The following is a 17,081-nucleotide window of genomic DNA, read 5'->3' as shown; positions in this document are numbered from 1 at the left end:
CAGGAAATTTTTCAGGCATGGGGAAAAATTCAGGCCCAGTTCTCAGCATTGCTCATACCCACTGCTCCTGAGCATCAGGCCTGCTCAGAAGCTATCAAGGAAGCTAAGCATTACCTTTCCTTCCCAAATGGAATAAAGGGATTTAAAACCCCAATCTGTGCCTGTCATGTTAAGCACATCAGGCTTAGTCAGAGGTAGTTGTCATCATTAACTACAGAGGCAGTTGTAGAAACACAGCCACCCCCCATAGACTTCCTTGCTGCAAAGGCTCTCATAGTTATGCTCAACATGTGGGATTTGCTGAACTTCAGTGTCTTTTGTTAGATCAGAGGGTACCCTGCGGTGCTCAGGGGCTCTCACTGAAGGGACAGGGGATCCTGCTCACCATCCAGGTGAGTAACTTGCCCCTCCAGTGTGCAGTGTTACAATTAAAGGAAAAATAGGTTTCATCTGCAGAGCACTGGGTGCAGTAATTTCAGGCAAAAATATTGCTTCAGTTTTTCACAGGTCAGGGAAAGCATACCAGTGTCTTAGTATCATGGCTGTGGCTGGTTTTTTTTCAGTCAGTTCAGCAAGTGATGTAGGCAGGGAAAGCAAGGCTAGCACCAAAAAATATGCCAATCTTCAGTAATGTGCAATAGACTAATGCTTTGCCATCCATAAATTTGTTGGTGTAAACACTTCTGCCTTTGTTTCTTACTAAAATCTTTAGTGTTAAAGATTTTAAAGAACTTGACAGGATGCTCATGCCCATGATGATTTGTCTATCAACTTGCCATTCAGCAGCTGTCTTTTTCATTAGTGAATTCCCTCCAGCAGGTTTTATGACCTGAAGGGCAGATCTGGACATTTTTTGTGTCCTACGATGTGTAGATGTAGTTTAATTAATAACACCATTACTTGAGGTAGAACAGCTTTATTACTATTGAAACCATCTGCTCCCAACTTTCATATTTTAGTGATTAATTGTGTGTTGTAGGGAGGACATGAATTTAATTATCAGAGCATTGCTGTTTAACTTTCCTAATTATTATTTGGAGCTTTAGGAACACTTGAAATTACTTCGCTGATCTCTTTGCATCACTACCATTTAAAAGCCTCTGGAAATCTTTGAGAATATTCTGTGTCATTAGCTTAAGATGGAAAGTAAACTCATTTGTAGTGTGTGGTCTGGAGTGCCATGTGTTCCACTGCCATCCAAATTTTCCTTTCCCTTACCTCTCTGTTGAGCTGAAAAAGTGCCCCTGGTGTGCTGACATCAGACAAGATGGCCCCTACACCTCCTCCAGTATCAGGACAATCATCCCAATGGATTCAAGCTGGGAAAGTCAGGAGGTGGAGAGACAAAGAAATTTTAATCCTCACTAATTAGCTGGGATTTTACTATTTCTCTTTTTTCTTTTATTCTAGGGAGCCACGTGAGTTTGAAAGAGACTCCAAATGCCTCCCCTGCCACTCAGAGTGTCTGGTACAGAACTCCACTGCATACAACACAACCTGCTCTGGACCGGTAAGGATAGAACTGGCTTAGCAAACCAGTACCTTGAGCTATAGTTCAGTATAATGATATGATCTTGAATTCCCATTTACCCTTTGCCACGATCAGGCAGAGGTGGGGGAGAGGGGAAAAATAGAGATCAAGATCTGTTGTTGGGGGAGAAAAACCTAGAAGAGATAACTTTAGGATGTGTTTTTCCCCCATCATGTGCTATCCACATAGCCCCATAGTCACAAGCATCGTAGGGTCTTTCTTGTGTCTTTGTAGAAAAACACACACACACACACACACACACACAAAACGTAAGTGAAGATATAGTAATTTAGGAATGTGTGGTTACTGAACAGCCAAGTTATCATGAACAAATTACAATTCCTTACTCACAGGAAAATAGTTGTTAAAATAGTGGATTAATACAGTAACTTGAAAAGACCTGTTAAGATTGAGATTTAAAAAGTGCTTACTGAAAAACACCCAGGATGCAGTTTTTACTTGAAACTGTTTTTAACTAACTAGGTTAAAGTTTATAGCCAATGTTAAAGTAGTTGTAGGCATAAAGTATGATAAAAGAAAAGCAATCAAAACAAAATGATTGGATTTTCTTACTTTATCCATTTATATACGTGTTCATACTTAAAATACTTCCACAAAAGTAAAAACAGCGCAGTCTTGTCAGTCAGTCATGAATCTCTCTCAGTGTTTTTCATATAATTTTTCTTTAATTTTTAGAATACTCTTATGTGTTATGAAATGTTCAGTTTGGCAACTGTGAAAAATAATTCCATTTTAATCAGATGAAATTCATGTCTTAATGATAAAGCTGTAATTCTCTGTAATCCTCCTCTGTCTCAATAAGCCTTTCTCACTAACTGAAATCACATCACCTGCTTCTTTAGAACACCTCTTACCATCTCCTGCAGCCTCTGTATTTGACCCTTGCCCATCAGTCTTGAGGAGTGACTGCTCAGCAATGTGAACTATTTCCATCCTCCCTTCCAGTTCAGACCACCATGGCCTAAGTGATGCCATCAAACATTTTAAACTACATCAGGTGGTGACCACCTCTTGTTCCATATTTCCCAGCATCTATTAATTAGTCAATTATGTTAGCCCTTAGATAATACAGTAATTAAAGTAATCTTCACATAGCATGTCTTACTGTAGTTCACTGAAATGAACAGTGTGGATCTGGTGTGGGTTTTTTGTGGGTTTGTTTTTTCTGTAGAATTTGAACCAGAATTACTGGTTTCCCTGATTTAAAATACTTACAGCATTCCAGGCGCTGTTACAGTCTGAGTAAAAACAGTTCTGCCAAAAATGACCAGAGTCATTGCCTTTAAACACAAATGAAATGCTATTCAAAGTAGAAAATGTGTAGTATCCTTGGGTAGTTTCCATTTCATGTGCTTCTGGAACACAGAGAAACCAGGAAAATAATGATTTGGGGCCAGTACTTCAGAGAGAGATAAGCAGAACATAATTTTAAATCATATGATGGTAGATTGTAGCAGGAAACAGCCTGGCCCTTTGCTTTTCAACTTACCCCTTAATGGGGTGCCATTAAATTATTCCTCATTTTAAATGAAAAATGTGAGCTTGACCATCAGGCAGAGGGCAGGAAAAAAGAGCAGAAGGAATCATGTAGCAATAATCCCAACTTGATGAACCATTAGTTTTAAACATCAGGTATTGCCCTTTGTATAGTCCATCCTACAAGAGCAAAAACTTGTAAGCATTTCAGGTAGCAAAGTAATGAAACCACAAAATGCTGAAAATGCTCCACAGTTGAATGCACAGATATTTATGTTCTGTGTTTATTCCTGAAGTGTAAGGAATGTAAGGAAATCATAGATTAGTTGTTTCTTTTCTTTTTTGCAGGGCCCAGACCACTGCATGAAGTGTGCCCATTTTATAGATGGTCCCCACTGTGTGAAGGCCTGCCCCGCTGGGGTCCTGGGTGAGAATGATACCCTGGTCTGGAAGTATGCAGATGCCAATGCTGTTTGCCAGCTCTGCCATCCAAACTGTACACGAGGGTGAGTAAAACCTTCTTCCAAATGGAGAGGAAAAAGTGAAAAGCAGAGGAACAGCTTGTTTCAGACTTTCTCCCTACCTGACCAGTCCCACTTCAAAACACCAAGAACAAAAAATAGCAGGAAGTGAAAGAGGCATACACAGGTAATGTAAGCAAAGTGCAGTGGACTTTGTAAATAGGAAAAGTTCAGTTGCACTTCTTTACACAGAAGGCTCTAGATCATTTACAACAGGATTGTTTGCTTACTTTTTGGTATTTTACAAAACTTTCCCACTAGTGGTACACTTTTTTTTTTTTTTTTTCCATTTGGCTGGGCACAAGGTCCTCTGTTTTTGGAAGGAGCATCGGTGACACCTGGTGGATGCTGAGCTACTGGGGCACGTTTTTCCCCGAACCTTTGATTTTTTTAGGAGGGAAATTCCAGTGGGGGCAGTTGGTGTACCACAGTGTCTTTCTTTCCCTTTTTCTTTCCACATACTAGCACATCCCAGAGTTCTTCTCCCCTCTTTCTCCTATGACTGCTTGGGGATTTTGTACACCAGCTTCCTTCTGCTCTGCCTGTAGTACAGCTAAGAATATATGCTCCATTAAAGAGAGCAATGTCCCCAAAGCCCTGGAATTACCCAGGTCGTGTCTCCAGCAACTAACGAAACACACCAGTGTGATTATTCTGCTCTATGTTGAGGGATCTGGTTTTCTCATGTGACTCCTGGAGTATGAGAATCAAAATGGGCCACATCCAGCGAAGTGGAAGAAAGAGAGACAGCATAACTTTAATTACTAGGACTGGATGATGGGTCCTGCCTCCAGAGTCTCCACCAATGCTGTGCCTTACTGGTCCTTGTGTTAAATACCAGGGGATTCTAGGGGTAGGTGAGAAAGTGACCAGGGGTCTGATAAGGAATCTTGCAGCTGCACAGTGCACACTCAATGCCTTTGTCATTGGTTGTGTTCTAAAGGTTAATGAGAAAGAAAAGGCAGAGGAAAATTCTTGTAAGGCTTTGAAAAGCCCAATGGTTTTCCATTTCTTTTATGATTGTAAAGTAACTTAGGCTGTTAAAACGAGTCCCCTCTGAAAGGCCATAAATCATAGCAGTGTGTCTGCATTACATCAAATTAGAACCTGTGGGTCGAGGAGAAAGTTGTTAAAATCATGATGGATTTGGGAAATATATAGCTGTGTCTGAACCAGGACAAGGAATATTTACACAGAGAGAGGAAATGCTGAGTTCAGGATGTAATACTTTCAGGGACTGTACACAGCACAAATTTTCCAAAAAGTAGAGAAATATTTCAGAGATTACAATTCTGCTAGATTCCATCCAATACAGCCATAAGATCTTGAGGCAGATCATAACACAAGGTGACATTTCTCATTTTATTTTCTGTGAGGAGAAGAAAAATGATTCAAAAATGGAAAAAAAAAAAGATTATTTAGATTCCTTAAAACATGGGTTACTTGTGTTTGGTGTCGTCATAAAATTCCATCTTAAGAAAGATGGTTATATTTAGTCTTGGATAGATATGTGAGACTGGTGAACTCACAAGACCTTCCAGATGCTGGGTCTTGGAGCACTGTGTTGGCCTCAAAACAAGTCAAATACACGGGGGAAGATCAGAGTAATGAAACCAACCAAACAAACAAAAACACAATAAAATGAGTAGTTGCTTCCCCTCCTAGACCTAGATCACTCCATGAAATAAAATTTTCAGCTCCACCTGCCATTTTGATTTTTTTCTGTTTTCTCTTCTCAGTAAAAGGGAACTCAGAGCACTTTTCCTGGCACTCCTTAACCCCTGCATGACCTCCTCTGTAGCTGCTTTGGTATGATGGACCTTAAGTCAGCACAGAGAGCAGATACCACAAACTGAACTCTGCTCTGTTTTTCAGAAATGATGTAATCCCCTCTGTAATGCTCTCCTTCCTCAGTAGACACCACAAAGACCACAGTTCCTATGAAGTGCATACATCTTATAGCCCAGCAGCACTTAGGGAATGCACCGTGCCCCTCAAGCCTGTTAGAGCATCATGTGAATACAGTCACTGTGTTTTCATCCATGTTGTTTTTTGCATCAAGCTGACAAAATGAATTTTGGACATTTTAAATTCAAGTGCAGGGAGAATGACTTGCTAGTAGAGTTTCTGGCTCTTTGGATAGCTGTCATACCTTTTTACATTACCAGTGGCATAAGATCTTAGATTCTGAAAGAAAAATATCATGGACACTATATCCAGAGGAAGTGCTGTCAAGTCCTGTTTTCTGATGCAAGCATGTATCTGCTACTGAAGCTTTCCTTTGCAATTGAAAGTCTGGAAATGGGAATCTTTAGCTTCTCAGGACACTAGGATAATACAGGAGGATCTGCAGCTGTGCATTTCTTTGTAACTTTCTATTATCCTGTATTCCTCTTCAGTCAGCCCTGAGCTCTTGTTTGCTAGCACAAATGCCCACATAGAGCCAGAGCACTGCTGATTGCACACTGGCTATCACACAGCTGTCTCCATGGCTGTTTATTTTTTGTGGCCTCTGAGTCTAAGCAAGCTGATCAGTTATTTTGAAGCTGGTGGATAGGACAGCACATGTAGAAACCACAGATATACATTCAAAATAAAGAAGCAGGGAATCCAGGTCCATTTGAATTCTGTGTATCTGTATTCTCTCCCTACTCTAACACATAAGAAGATGTTTTAAAATATTCCTTATAATGATTACATACCATAATTATACCTCTGTGTAAAAGGTTCTGGAGCAGAGCCATTGTGTGATGTTTGTTAGAGTATGTGATTATTATAAATACCTATGTTGATACTTATACTGCTCTGAAACATAAAGTTTTCATCAGTAGCACTCTTCTTAGTTTAAGTTATAGGAGTAGGTATGCCAGAGCTAACATGTTAGTAGCAATCATTTGTTTTTACAGGTGCAAAGGACCAGGTCTTGAAGGATGTCCAAATGGGTGAGTATTCCATCTGTTACAATTAACAACTGAGCTTGAAAGAATGCATGTGTGTTTACATTTCTGCAGTGTCTGCTGGACACTGTAACACTGAGGCTGAAGCTTGGTAAAGTCCTGCTTCAGGTTCGTATGAGGAAGTGACAGGCTTAGAACTATAAAAATGACTAATTGAGAACTACTCCTACTGGCACAAGATTCCAAAACTTGTTCTGCTTAGCTTGCCGAAAGGAAGATGAAGGTGAGACCTGGGTTCTGATACTGGAAAGGAAAAAGGAGGAAGCTGGAAAAAGTAAGGGTAATAGCCTAGAGACAGAAAGAGATATGTTTAGAATTGATATGGTTAATTCCCTGCATTCCAGGAAAATAATTGCAGAGAACCTGGGTGTTTCTGCAGCCTGGAATCCCTACATCTCCAGCCTCTCCATGAAAGGACAGACATTCATTCTTCTAATGATATCTTATTTTGCATAATTTGGCCTCTTATCTTGCTCAAGAACAAGCATCAAGTTGACAGGGTTCTCTGACTAAGAGAGGGATGTAGTTTCTGACAATTAAGTTATGCTATGGCAAGACAAATTCAGCCTAAAAGTACTGTTAAGATGTGACGTTATTTAATAGTAATCCTCAAGGCAGCTGTGATGGATCTCCAAGTACAGACCAATAGACAACCTTGGGAAACAGGTTTTTCTTTTCAACTTAAGTCTGAAACCAACCAGACTCGTAAACAGGCAGCTATCAGTACATGCAACACAGACTGTTCACATGCTACCCAGCCTCAATCATTTTGTACTTGTGGAGAAGGGCAGACAATTTGAAGTACATCACGACCATCATGCACTTTCATAATGATGAGCTGTCAGCTTCATCAACAGTATTACAGCTGTGTATGCCTTCATGATATCACTTTACCTGCATGTATACAAAGCTGCAAGTACCTCATCTACATGGAGAGCCTTTTCTTTTTCCTCCTGTTTTGTGATGTTAAAATCATCAGGGTAAACAAGCAGACCCGTCTCTGCAAGGCTCAGCACTTGGCCATAGAAGCATTTTTTTCCTGAGAAAATTGGTTTATTAAAGGTTGCTTTGCAAATATTGAAGTACAAAAGCAAATGACACAGAAATGGTAGATACAGGAGGCTGTGCAAAAACAACCATCTGCAGGAAGAGGAGATGGCAGAGCAGCGGAGGATAAATCTCCACTGCTAAGGACAGCAGAAGTATGGATGGTCTCATATCAGCTCAGTTCTTTTGATTTTTCACTGTTCCCTGGTGATCAATAAACACAACCACTGGGTGAGGAACTTAAAAATACAGTTGCTCAAGACTCCTGAAATGTCAAATTGTTCTAGGGAGATGTCTAATCAAAAATCAAAAATGTGTATGCAACCTCTGTAGGTTTTTCTTAAATCACACACCTAAGCGTTTTCTTCTCTTTCTGCATCCCTGGTGCCTGGCAGCTCTAAAACTCCATCTATCGCGGCTGGTGTTGTCGGAGGACTCCTGTGCCTGGTTGTGGTTGGTCTAGGCATCGGTCTTTACCTGCGGCGACGTCATATCGTGCGGAAGCGCACCCTGCGCAGGCTGCTGCAAGAGAGGGAGGTGAGCACTGCGAACATATCTAGGACAGGCTTCTTTCCTGAGGGCAATGAAGCCAGACCACCTTAAACCTGAGAGCTGCAGCACCATGGATCTGCCTTGTAATTCAATAAGCCCATGGCTTGTCTGCCATGGCATCTGCCACATTCATTGGAAAAGAGGCAGTGAGCACCTAACACCTTCTCATTTAATCTTAAATCTGATCTCTGTGGATATAATTTTCCAAAACCTTAGGAATTTAGATATATAAATCTTGGTGGCAATCACTGAGATTTCCCCACTACTTGGGGAAAAGACTCTGCCTGAGGGGTGATGTGTAATGTTTGCTAATCTGTGCAACCTTGCCATGTAATCCCTGAGCACTGAGTTGTTTCTCCCTCCCAAAAAGCATAGTGGCAACATAAGAAAATCAATAAAGGGAAAAAAACTGACTTACACAGTAAAAAAAAAAAAAAAAAAAAAAAAGTGTTAAATATTTCTTTTTGGAGGCCATTGCTACTGTTTGCAACAAGGCTTAGATCAAATTTCAACAGTCAATTCAACTTTTCATTTTCAATTTATAAAATAATTGTGCCCACAGTTTAAATTGTTGTTTTTAAACTCTGTGGTCTGGAAGAGCTACCTCCAGTGCCATGGGAATTTCATCTAATTAAACAAGAACAAACCTGAAAGGTTGCAGGTGGTTCTTGCACATTACTTAAAACATTTTTATAATTTATATGCAAGTTGAAAAAAATAACCTTATTTAAGACCTGTGGTAATTGCACTGTTCTTCATGCCATATTTTTTTTTAGTCTTTTATGTCTAAGTCTTCATTTGAACATCAAACTTCATTTTCATTCAAAATGGCAGCTGCTGTTCCGCTCAATTTCAGTGAACAGAAATGGTGTAGCGGAGCTCAATTTTATTTATTTTACCTCTGATATTTGGAACAACTCTTGATATTTATTACTGTAAGTCAGAGCAGAATTGCCCTCACATAAACTTCAGCTGCAATAATATGTTCATTATTTTAAATGTAGGACTACTTTCCTTCCCAAATTGTGCTGCTTGCTGTACTCCAACCTGTATCCTTCTAAAACCTTGTTCTTCTGTCTGCACCAGCTTGTCGAACCACTGACACCCAGTGGGGAGGCACCAAACCAGGCCCACCTGAGAATTTTAAAGGAAACAGAATTTAAAAAGGTCAAAGTTTTGGGCTCTGGAGCTTTTGGCACTGTTTATAAGGTAAGATCACAATGTTTCTCTTCCTCTCTGTCTTGTTCCCACATGGAAATGCCACCAGAACAAAGCATGAATTGAGAGCTGAGGTTACTGTTGCAGATTTTTTTCACTAGCTTTTATAACTTGTATGTGTTGAACTGGCAGAGATACTACTAAAATTGTCATTAATTGATTTATTAATTTGATAACATGGGATTTTTTGTTTTGTTTTGTTTTGTTTTTTGTTTTGCTGAGTCTATATTGCTGAACCAGTGATTTATAAATTGGAAGTGGCAATGTTTTGCTATTGCAGTTGCCATGATGTGCTAATTAATTAGGTTTCTATCCAAGTGAGGTATTCCTTATGTATGTCTTGGGCTATTCATACAGGTAATTGACATGGCTTTTTTTGTGAGTATTTTTTTCAAAAAAATATGGTAGATTCTTTTAATACCCACAAGTTATAATGACTTTTTGCATATTGCTTGTCAAATTTTTGTTGTTTGCTTTGCTTTCCCATTGCTCAGAATATTTAAGTCTACTCAGAAGATGTAAAGTGTGTACATAATTGTGAGAATTAACCTGTTAGACGTAAGAACAGAGTAATTCTTTGTACTTCTTTTTGATAGGGACTTTGGATCCCAGAAGGGGAAAAGGTTAAAATTCCTGTTGCTATTAAAGAATTGAGAGAGGCTACATCGCCAAAAGCCAACAAGGAAATACTTGATGTAAGTGTTCATATTTGTTTTGCCAAGTTGACAGTAGACTGTCAACTTTTTGGATGTTGTGTTAAGGGACATGGTTTAGCGGGAACCATTGGTGAAGGGCGAATGGTTGGACTGGATGATCCTGTGGGTCTTTTCCAACCTTAGCGATTCTATGATTCTATGATTCTATGACTGTGGATTTTCCCCTGTAGCAGCTGAAGGGATTTCAGAAATTTGGCTGGCAAGAAATATTTAACAATCCAACCAGAGTTCTTCGTATAAAATTGCAGTCATTATGCAATTGTTTTGAATACTGACATTGCAGATTGTCGTCATGTTGTTGCTTAGTTAGAAAGAAATAAATGAACTGCTAATCTGTAAAGAAAAATTCCCAGCAGACTAGTTTCTCAGCCATGAAAAGTGAAAAGTTATCTCACTTCCTGAAAGAGGCTTGGGAATTTTACTTTCTTACTCAGATAAAACTTAGGACTTCACAAAACAAGGAAAAGGCTATGGGGCACTGCTTCTCATATGCTTTCAGAGGGACAGAGATCAGCAGCTCTCAGATGACTGAGATCTCTGTTAGACCTTGCCAGTTCCCCAGGAGCTGCTGACAGCCAAGGCTAAACAACATGAGAAACTACAGTCTGAAAATTGTCTTCTAGATTTTGTCTCTGGACTTCTGGAACCAGCTTCCTAGCATTATCCCATGGGGAGAAACCACTTGTTTCCCCTGAGCCACTGGACAAGACAAAGCAGCACATACCCTTTGCCCCTAGGCCAGTCTCACACTTCTCCAAGTCCCAGTCCCACATGAATCCCATTACTGCTCCAGTGCATCCAGGGTAGGCTGATTTCCTCCTGCATGGGCCTTCCAGGGGCTGTTTCACTCTTCACGGTGATAAGAAACACAATACAGTTTTCACAAACTGAATTGTGTCAAATTCCTGTATAGGGAAGGAATGGTTAATTAATAAGCCTGTGGTACTGCATCCTGCCTTCAGCAGAGCAAGGTACCCAAATGATAGGGCAGTATATGCACGGGCTGTACGTCCTTTGGTGATATCAAAATACCTTCTCCTGAAAGAAGTCAGAAAGATGACTCCAAAAGCTCTTTTCCTTTTGCTACACAGCCAATATTTTAAGGTCATTGAAACATCACAGATAATGACGACCAATTAAAGGTGATTTCTCCTACAGAAACATGCTAGGCACTGAACCAGCTCATCAGCTTTAGTTGCTATAATCCAGACAAGCTCTCGCTGACTTTATTAGGGTAGGGCTAATTCAGAAGATTGTTGTTGAATACCAAGCATACTTGGAGCAGGTCAGAGCATACACAGAGACTTCCAAGATAAACAGTTGAAAGAAAGGCCCACTTTAATGTCTTGGACTACTTAGAGGGATCCTAGATATACAATAGCTCCCCTCTGCTCCTGGTGAGGAGGCCGTGGCCCTATTTCCCTATTACCAAATCTGGGAGCTCTCTGAAAACTGTGTGGCCAAATGCCCACTCCATGTCTCCAGCTTCCCTGCTCTGCTCCCAAGCCAGCCCTGCAGGGGCTGTGTGGCAGATGGGCAAGGAGCAGCTCTGAGCCAGCAGATTTCTTTTCGCCCTGCTGAAATTAATACAGCACGGAGCTGAATCCCAACAGGAAGCAACACTAGGAACAGACACCCTTAATCATTATTGCTGCTGGGTTGTGAGTCCTACTGAGATTAGTGTATTTTGCTCTCTACTTCCATCTAAGCATCATATAGTAAATTCACAAGATTGTCTTAAAGTGTCATAAATGTTTACATAATTAAAGAGCACACTGTATTCTTCTATCTTTCCTCAAGCTACTGTACTCAGCACTCTCCTTAACCAAGTATTGTTTTTCAGTTACCTGCTCACATTCTGCAGGAGGCTGAGGTTCCCTTATTTGAGTTCTGCTGTAGGCCACTTGCATCCCATTGGCTCTTAAACAAAGAAACCAAATGCAGAATTAACACCTCTGAAGAAACAGCATTATGTCATGTTTTGCTTAGGCTGGCATGTCATGCAACAATTCCAGGGACAGAACGTATTGCTTAAGAATTGGGATTGTTTATTTCTTGAACGTCATTGCTATAATATCTTTGTTTAATAATAGTTCTTACCAACTACACAGCTATGTGACATATGTGGAAAGCTTGTTAGGTGATGAGTTTGGTTCTGTGGTATTTCATTTCTTCAGCTATTAGAAAGTGCAGATTTGCTTCTTTCCCTGCCACAGTAGTGCTCTGTGGGCATTGACTATTAGTTTGGGCTTCTGGGGGCTGCTGACTTAATGCTGAAACTTTCAAGGGATGATTAGTTGGTGGATGAGTTAAGATGCTGACCTAAAAGCTCACTGCATGGAAAAATCCCCATTTATTTATTTAATTGTATCAGTTTTCAATCAAAGGTCTTTTAAAGTGTCCTAAACGGAAATATTGTAAAATCAGATAGGAAGTTATTAAAAAAAAACTTCAGCTTTACTTTTTTTCCCCTATTGTATATAACTCATAGTATCATAGAATTGCTCAGGTTGGAAAAGACCTTCAAGATCATCAAGTCCAACTACAACCTAACCATACTACCCTAACTCTTAACAACCCACTGCTAAAACATGCTCCTCAACACTACGTCCAAATGGTTTTTAAACACATTCAGGGATGGTGACTCAACCACCTCCCCGGGAAGCCTATTCCAGTGCTTAACAACCCTTCCTGTAAAGAAGTTTTTCCTGATATCCAACCCAAACCTCCCCTGGCTCAATTTGTGTCCATTTCCCCTCGTCCTGTCACCTGTCACCAGTGAGAAGGGACCAGCACTGCTCTCACTGTAATCATCTTTCAGGTGTTTGAAGAGAGCAATAACATCTCCCCTCAGCCTCCTCTTCCCTAGACTAAACAGCCCCAGTTCCTTCAGTCGCTCCTTGTAGGGCATATTCTCTGAGCCCTTCACAAGCCTTGCTGCCCTTCTTTGGACCTGCTCCAGCACCTTTCTGTATTGCAGTGACCAAAACTGAACACAGTACTCAAGGTGGGACCTCACCAGTGCCAAGTACATGGGCAGGATTACTTTCCTACTCCTGCTCTCCACACCATTCCTAATACAAGCTAGGATGCCACTGGCATTCTTGGCCACCTGGGCACACTGCTGGCTCATATTCAGCCAACTGGCCAATCAGTGCACCATTCTTTGAGCTGGCACTTGACAATGGATCTCAATACAAGTACAAATCCCAAATTTTAATCTGTAAGTAGTTTTTGCATGAAAACCTGTGAAGTCTGAATGGCTTATCCCTCATGGCCATGTTAAAGGGAGTATTCAGTTTTTCTGGATGCTACGACAGCCGCTCAGGGGACCTCTCTCTCCTCTTAACTGCAGAAAGAGCAAATAAGAGGTACCCTGTTTACCTTACTCAGAGTGAACAAGCTTGAAAGAAGAGTTTTTCACATATTTATGAAACTCAAACCCAAAAGGCTTTATTATGGTTTTCATAAAACATATAAGTATCTTCTTGATATCATAAACAAACATTTTGGTCATACATAAGGCAGTGTTTCACATCCCTTTCTTACCTTCTTTCTTCTCAGGAAGCCTATGTGATGGCTAGTGTTGACAATCCTCATGTGTGCCGCTTGCTGGGAATCTGCCTCACTTCCACTGTGCAGCTCATCACCCAGCTTATGCCTTATGGCTGCCTCCTTGACTACATCCGAGAGCACAAGGACAACATTGGCTCCCAGTACCTTCTCAACTGGTGTGTGCAGATTGCAAAGGTAAGCCAACCAGCTCGGCTTTGGAGCCAGCTAAGACCCAGGCTGCAGCATAGATATCAGGAAATACATCATGCATTTGTTTACTTACCTGTCTGCGCAGGTCTCTATTTCACCATGCCCCATTGTTCCTGGAGACTTGGTATACATCAGCAAGCTGTTGCTTTGTTTTTTACTAGTTTCAAGCCACTGAGCAAACAAATTGCTCCTAGGCAGCATAATACTGTCATCAATGAAAACTAAACACACAGTAATGAAACAGTGATGTAATGAAGCTGTGGCAGAGAACAGAATCTGTCAATTCTCATAACAAAATGCTGCTTCAAGTTACCGGATTTTTTGGGGCTGTGCCACAAGGCAAACAGTAATGTTAAATATACCTTCTAGCATGCCCTGGAGAATGACCCTGGCTTTTCAGGCTGAAATCTGTGTGGTCTGGGGATCAAAACTGCTGATTAATAAATACCACCTGGCTGTAACCAAAGACATTCCAGGCACCGCAGGGATTTTTGCAATTCATATACCATGAGTTGGTGCATGTAATCAAATTGAAATGGCCACAGTGCTAAATAAAACATCATTATCATACCTGGCACTGGTTGTCTGTCTGTGCATGGAACTAAGGAGAAGAGAAGCAAAGGAGATTGAAGCATAGACCTTAGCAGCAGTATGCTGCGTGGAAGATGGTTAGGTATGGAAGAATGGGGCAAAACCAATAGCTGCTGTTTGTGTAAGGTTTGTTTTGTGAGACAGCATTATTTGCAAAGTCTAGATGCTTAATGCTGCTCACTTCAGTAATACCAAGTTAACCACATGCTTACCACCTTTTTGGTCCCTTGAAACCTTGTGTACATTTCAGGTTCTCCTGGCCATAGTTTGCTTTCAGGAAACATGCTGAGGATCTCAGAAATGTATCCACCAAAAGTATAAAGAGCATATTTTTCATCTAGTTATGTGTATTTTTTACAGCATACTCCACAACAAATTATGTGTCTACCAGTAATGTGAGCTGCCATTATTCTGACTTACTCTCTCATTTGAAACCAGTTATTGCTCTCTCCTGGTCTCTCTTCCTTTGGATGACGAACTAGAGGCCACATTTCCCTCCTTTTCTTCCTCCTTGTCATTCATTTTTAAGGTGGCAAATCAGTCCCCAGACTCATCCTCAGAGCATCCCATTTGCTGTGCACTTGCCTCAAATGTTACCGTCCACAATTGTTGCCTCTCTTTGTTTTTCTTCACATTAGTTCAGCATTCACCTATAGCACCTAAGGCACCTATGTGCCTTTACCCTTTCCAGTAATGCTTGACCTGCAGCATTCTCCTTTGTGTTGCTCCACACTGAAGTTCTCCTCAGAGTGCTCGTAAATCATGCATATGGCTTTTTCCCACCAATGTGTCTGGTGTTACTGCTGCACTGACAAAGTCATGCCCCATATTTTGACTTTCTCTGACTCTGAAAATGGGGAGAAAAATTATGACCAGTATATTTTTGTCTGGAAACTAACCGGAAGGAAACAAGTTCACTGTGAAATTTATTTTTGTTTCTGTTTTTCCAGCTTTGAAATAATTTCTCTTTGTATCTTTCACAAACATTATATTTTACTAAGCCACATCTTCCAGACAAAATGTTATGGCAGAGTGTATCCACAGCATGTGCAGAAACACTTTGAAGTAACTTTGAACATGTTAGTCTCACTCTTAATGATGAAAAAATGGCTTAAATCCCATACTTGAATACAAGTAAAGATCTGTTGTACTTTCTGCATGAGCAGTTCAACATCTTTGGTATATGCTCATGAATGTGCACAAGAATCTTAAATAGCTTAGTGTGAAACTGATATTCTGCTTTTCAGTAGCTTTGAGTCCCAATAAGTCTTTGCAACAATACATGCTTAGCAAGAAATGTTTGCTCCACCAGGGTGAGATTTTGTGATTTTTTTTAAGGTAGTCAGTTTTCTATTGGTAGCTCACAATTTTTTTTTCAAGAACTCTACTCAATAAACATGTATTTGTATAATTAAATGTATGCTCACAGTGGCAATGTGCCAGTCTGTTTGTGTAATTCATTTTGGCAAAACAAGCAGCTCTAAGCACAGGGGTGAAGTTCTGCTGAGAAAATGCTGTGGAGGATTCACTGGTGGTCCAGGTTAACAGTGGGCTTAGCATGGGAGTAGAGTATGGAAGAGAATTACTCCCTCCAGTGCCTTGTCATCACATTTTGCTCATTTTGGTGTTAATTTTGTAGGCTAGAAGCACTTTATTTATTAATTCTGTCTTTGTAAAAATACAAGCACATAATCTATTGCCAGCGGAAACCTATGGACAGGGAATAATTGTGGTTTTTAGAAAGGATCTCACAGGAAACTTAGAAATCATGTTTGTTTTTTTTTTTAATTCTATGCACCACAAGATTGGAGTTGAGGGAACAAAGAATTAACTCTATGGTCAGAGAGGCAGATGTTAGGTTCATGCCTTAAAAATCAAACCAGCACAATTAGCAATTTTATCTGTCTGAGAGATCTGTAGTCACTCCAGAGAAAAGTCTCTTCTTCCTTGAGAGAAGTTGTACCAAAAAAGCACGTATGTTATGGCACTGAAACTAGAAGAACTTGCCTTTACAAAGAGGACTTGAAAATAGGTGAAACTCTGAGCTCAGCTATTAAATGAGGGTTTTTTTACTTTTTTCATTTTATCATGTTTGCAGAGATGCCTAATTGCTATCAGTGAAAAGGCAGAGTTCATTGTAACAAGGCACAGACCTGGCAGCTTTGAATGATGAATTTGTTTTTGCTTGGGCTCTTCTCCCAGGCCATCTGTGTCTAGTTTCTCCCAGTGAGGTTGGCCTGTGTGAATAAGGATGGTGATGGTCACCATCTCTACTGTGATACCTTGAGGTCACAGGAGTTGCACAACCACAGCTGAAAGATGGGTTTGCTCACTCGTTTGACAGTACTATGCTGATTTTGTATGTCTTGAACCAGAGGAGCCACATCCCCTGCTATACCTCCTGCTATCCCTTTTTTCTCCATGGTTCCACTTGAATACAGATCCACAGAAAGGTTACTAGAAGACAGTAACATAGCCACCTCCTCTGGATAGTAAATGCCCTCATCTGAAATCAGCATGACAAAATTCAAAACAGCAAATCTTTCTGAAAGGGGAATAGGTTACCACGTGTTTATGGTGGTGTGTATGCAGTCACCATAGAGCAGCTGAAGTTTGGTAACTTACTTGTGTGTCAAAGCCAAAGTGTGTGTGTCAAAGCCAAAGTGTGTGAGCAAGATGCCTATCA

The 17,081-nt window shown here is 40.5% G+C and overlaps 1 protein-coding gene and 1 long non-coding RNA gene across 10 annotated transcripts in view; one reads left to right on the top strand and one right to left on the bottom strand.

Moving 5' to 3' along the window:
• Positions 1-17,081, top strand: part of EGFR (epidermal growth factor receptor) — a 257,106-nt gene that overhangs the window by 224,998 nt on the left and 15,027 nt on the right. For all 9 annotated transcript variants that reach the window (NM_205497.3, XM_046919485.1, XM_046919477.1 and 6 more), the window contains 7 exons: positions 1,411-1,510; positions 3,377-3,534; positions 6,456-6,491; positions 7,949-8,090; positions 9,192-9,314; positions 9,920-10,018; positions 13,604-13,789. In NM_205497.3, the coding sequence (NP_990828.2) occupies positions 1,411-1,510; positions 3,377-3,534; positions 6,456-6,491; positions 7,949-8,090; positions 9,192-9,314; positions 9,920-10,018; positions 13,604-13,789 (844 nt within the window). The remainder of the gene's footprint in view (positions 1-1,410; positions 1,511-3,376; positions 3,535-6,455; positions 6,492-7,948; positions 8,091-9,191; positions 9,315-9,919; positions 10,019-13,603; positions 13,790-17,081) is intronic.
• Positions 1,452-13,677, bottom strand: LOC124417785. Its single transcript, XR_006937216.1, has 4 exons — positions 13,589-13,677; positions 11,887-11,959; positions 7,907-10,944; positions 1,452-2,907 (listed from the first exon to the last, which is right to left on the bottom strand). It is a non-coding gene; the product is annotated as an uncharacterized LOC124417785 (long non-coding RNA).

The sequence above is a fragment of the Gallus gallus genome, chromosome 2 (genome assembly GCF_016699485.2).
Source record: "Gallus gallus isolate bGalGal1 chromosome 2, bGalGal1.mat.broiler.GRCg7b, whole genome shotgun sequence".
NCBI lineage: Eukaryota > Metazoa > Chordata > Aves > Galliformes > Phasianidae > Gallus > Gallus gallus.
The sequence above is the reverse complement of the archived record's forward strand: the minus strand, read 5'-3'. Positions and strand labels throughout refer to the sequence as shown.